Genomic DNA, 2,843 nt, shown 5'->3' on the forward strand with positions numbered 1-2,843 from the left:
TTTTCTCTCCGTCGAAAGCAAAGAAAACTGACGGAGACTCGAAACCGGAGCTTTCTCCAGCACTGAGAGCGAGTGAGGGAGGAGAACGACCTTTGACAGACTTGTGGAAGGAGGTGGCTATGGCTGGTCGGTGGTCGGTGGAGCCGGGTTGTGGTTTCGATAATTTACATCAATAATTGTAATTTGACCTTATTTGTCACCCTGTGTTACGGTGTTTCAATATGCATATTATTTCTTGTGTGTTACATTAATATAAGTTTTATGGATGAAATGATGTTCGTACATATTGTTATCCAAAGATTGGTGTAAAAGTTAGTAATAAAAGGTCAGCAGCACTAGTTCAGCACTAACTGTGGACATTCTAGACAGCCACTTGTGCTATTCTTTGATACCTTTTTTATTGTTGTACTTTATTTTTACATTATTATTATTATCCAGGCAAGAACTGGATTTTCAAGAAACTCAGCTCCCCAGAAGGAACAATGGTGAGGATTTTTTCTCACCCCCAAGACCACAGACGGAAAGATTCTGACAAAGAGAAACTCCACCGGTCCACATGGAGCAAGAGTCACTTGAGTACCAGGACCCAACTTGGCACAAGAACAACCACAGAACCTGGCAGAAACCCAAAGAAGGCCCCTCCTCCCCCTCCACCACCCTCAAAGACATACAGAAACATGTGCAATGCAGAGAAGCAACAGGACATCCCTAGGAGACCCCATTGGAACTGGCAAAGAGGAAGAACCCAGGGACATTGGCTACCGAGGAGGGACCAAAGGCAGTGGCACCCCAGCTCCCAGCGCAACTGGCAACCCAGGGACTCTCTGGCAACCTCAAAGACAAAAAAGCACCCCATGAGAAACAACAGAAGAAAGGCAGTAGCCAGAAGAAAACAGGTCACTTGGTCTGGACCTAATTATTACCGAAGTGGAACTCACCAAGGACCAACTCTCCCTCCTGCATAAAGATACATCCTTTGTCCCAGGCCCCCCAAGGAAGAGAATACAAATACAAACCCTGAAAATTACCAGGACTACATAAGAAAGTGACAGAGAATTCACAGAGACCAAATCTATCAAAAAAAAAAAAAAAAAAAAAAAAAAAAAAAAAAAAAAGCACTGGACCTCTTAAAAAAAAAAAAAAAATGCAAATATTATGATAAAGAAAGCCGACAAGAATGGATCTCTGCTAGTTTTGAAAACTGAAAACTACATAAAAATGGAAGGCAAACACTTAAGAGGCACAGAAATGTCTGGTATTGTGGAAAACCCACAAGCTCTCCAAGCAGTGACCAAGGAAAGCAAATTACTGGTTAACAGATTTCATACTTTGGATAAACCCAAAGAGAAAATAAGCTTCACAGCAGGACAGAGAGACACTCTTCTACAACATAAGGCCAGCACCCCACATTGGTATATCCTCCCCAAGACGCACAAAACCATGTATGAGGAAACAGGTACCTGGCCAAGAAGACCAGTTTTGAGTGGCTGCAATGCACCCACCAGACCAGTGGATAGACTACTCATCACTTTCCTGACCACCCTCTTGGAATTACTGCCAGAAAGATTACAGAACACCTCGGATTTCCTGAGGAAAATGAAGAACGCTCCCAGCTTTCCCAAGAATTCCATAATTTTCTCTTTTGATATTGTTTCTCTCTACCCATCCATCCCTCAAAAAGAAGCAGCACGGATAGTTGCCAACTTCTATTAGAAGATTTATGAGTATGTCCAAGGTCGTTTGGCAGCAGATTTCAATATAACCACTTCCATACCTCATCAAAGAAGGAATAGACCATGTGCTGAGAGAGACCTTGTTAATGTTTAACAATAAATATTACAGACAATACAAATGTACAGCAATTGGAGCCTCAGTATTGGTGGCTCTTGCAGATATCTTTGTCCATGTCAGCATTGAAAAGAGAAGAAAAAAAAAACATTCTAGAGATATATAGATGACATTTCTGGTATATTCACAGGAACTAAAGAATTGAAACAATACATGAAAAGAAAAAAAAAAATGAATTCTACCCAGACTTCAAATTTACCTTGGAATGGAGTAGAGAAAAACTCCCTTTCCAAGATACCATGGTATATTGGGACACAGAAAGGCGCCCACAAACATTCGCCTTTTATAAGCCCTCCAACACGCATCAATATCTCTATTTTCATTCCAGCCACCACCCTAGTCTGGAGAGATCCCTCTCCTTCTCACAGGGCATCAGGATCAAGAGAATAATAAGTGAAAGAAAAATGTTTGATAGAGTCCTGCAGGAAATGACAGATTTCTTAACAGAGATTGGGTGACCCTGTGACAACTGCTGTTCCTGAGGAGAGGTGGTTATGAAGCGAAGGTCTGTGCCGCCTAATGTCGACTCATCAACGTGTGTCAGCTAGTGCTGACACGACAGGGCTTAGTCCTTACCCACCATGGTGCCCATCCGCTGCAGGAACGTCCGAGCAACAATTGGAACTTCTCGCGCCTGGGCACTTATCACTGTATTAGCCTGGAGGCTTAATGAAAGAGATTCAGTTCAGTTAGATTTGAGACGACTAGCTTCGCCCAGGCCTTTTCTCTAGTGGCCCGGCCTGTGTCATCTATTTCGAGTTAACTCATGTGTTTTCTTTGAACTGTATGCTTATCGTGGTGGCTGGACTGCAAGCAAGCGATCCAGCTGCTACGGAGTAAGCATATGGTATACCCTTTTTACCAGCCCGGCGGCTATGGTGGGGGGTCCCGGTCTTAGAAATTGCGTGTGTTCACAATTCTGCAAATAATGTAACGGTGGCGTTAGGCTCGCCGCAATGCTTGCACTCCCTGACAACCTCGTTATCAATAATTTG

The 2,843-nt window shown here is 43.2% G+C and overlaps 1 protein-coding gene across 1 annotated transcript; it reads left to right on the plus strand.

Moving 5' to 3' along the window:
• The first annotated feature begins 1,155 nt into the window (after positions 1–1,155).
• On the plus strand, positions 1,156–1,713 carry LOC138862907 (uncharacterized). The gene has a single exon (XM_070126101.1). The coding sequence runs from the start codon at positions 1,156–1,158 to the stop codon at positions 1,711–1,713; it is 558 nt and encodes a 185-aa protein (XP_069982202.1).
• Positions 1,714–2,843: the final 1,130 nt, after the last annotated feature.

This window comes from Penaeus vannamei, chromosome 10, assembly GCF_042767895.1.
Source record: "Penaeus vannamei isolate JL-2024 chromosome 10, ASM4276789v1, whole genome shotgun sequence".
Classification (NCBI taxonomy): domain Eukaryota; kingdom Metazoa; phylum Arthropoda; class Malacostraca; order Decapoda; family Penaeidae; genus Penaeus; species Penaeus vannamei.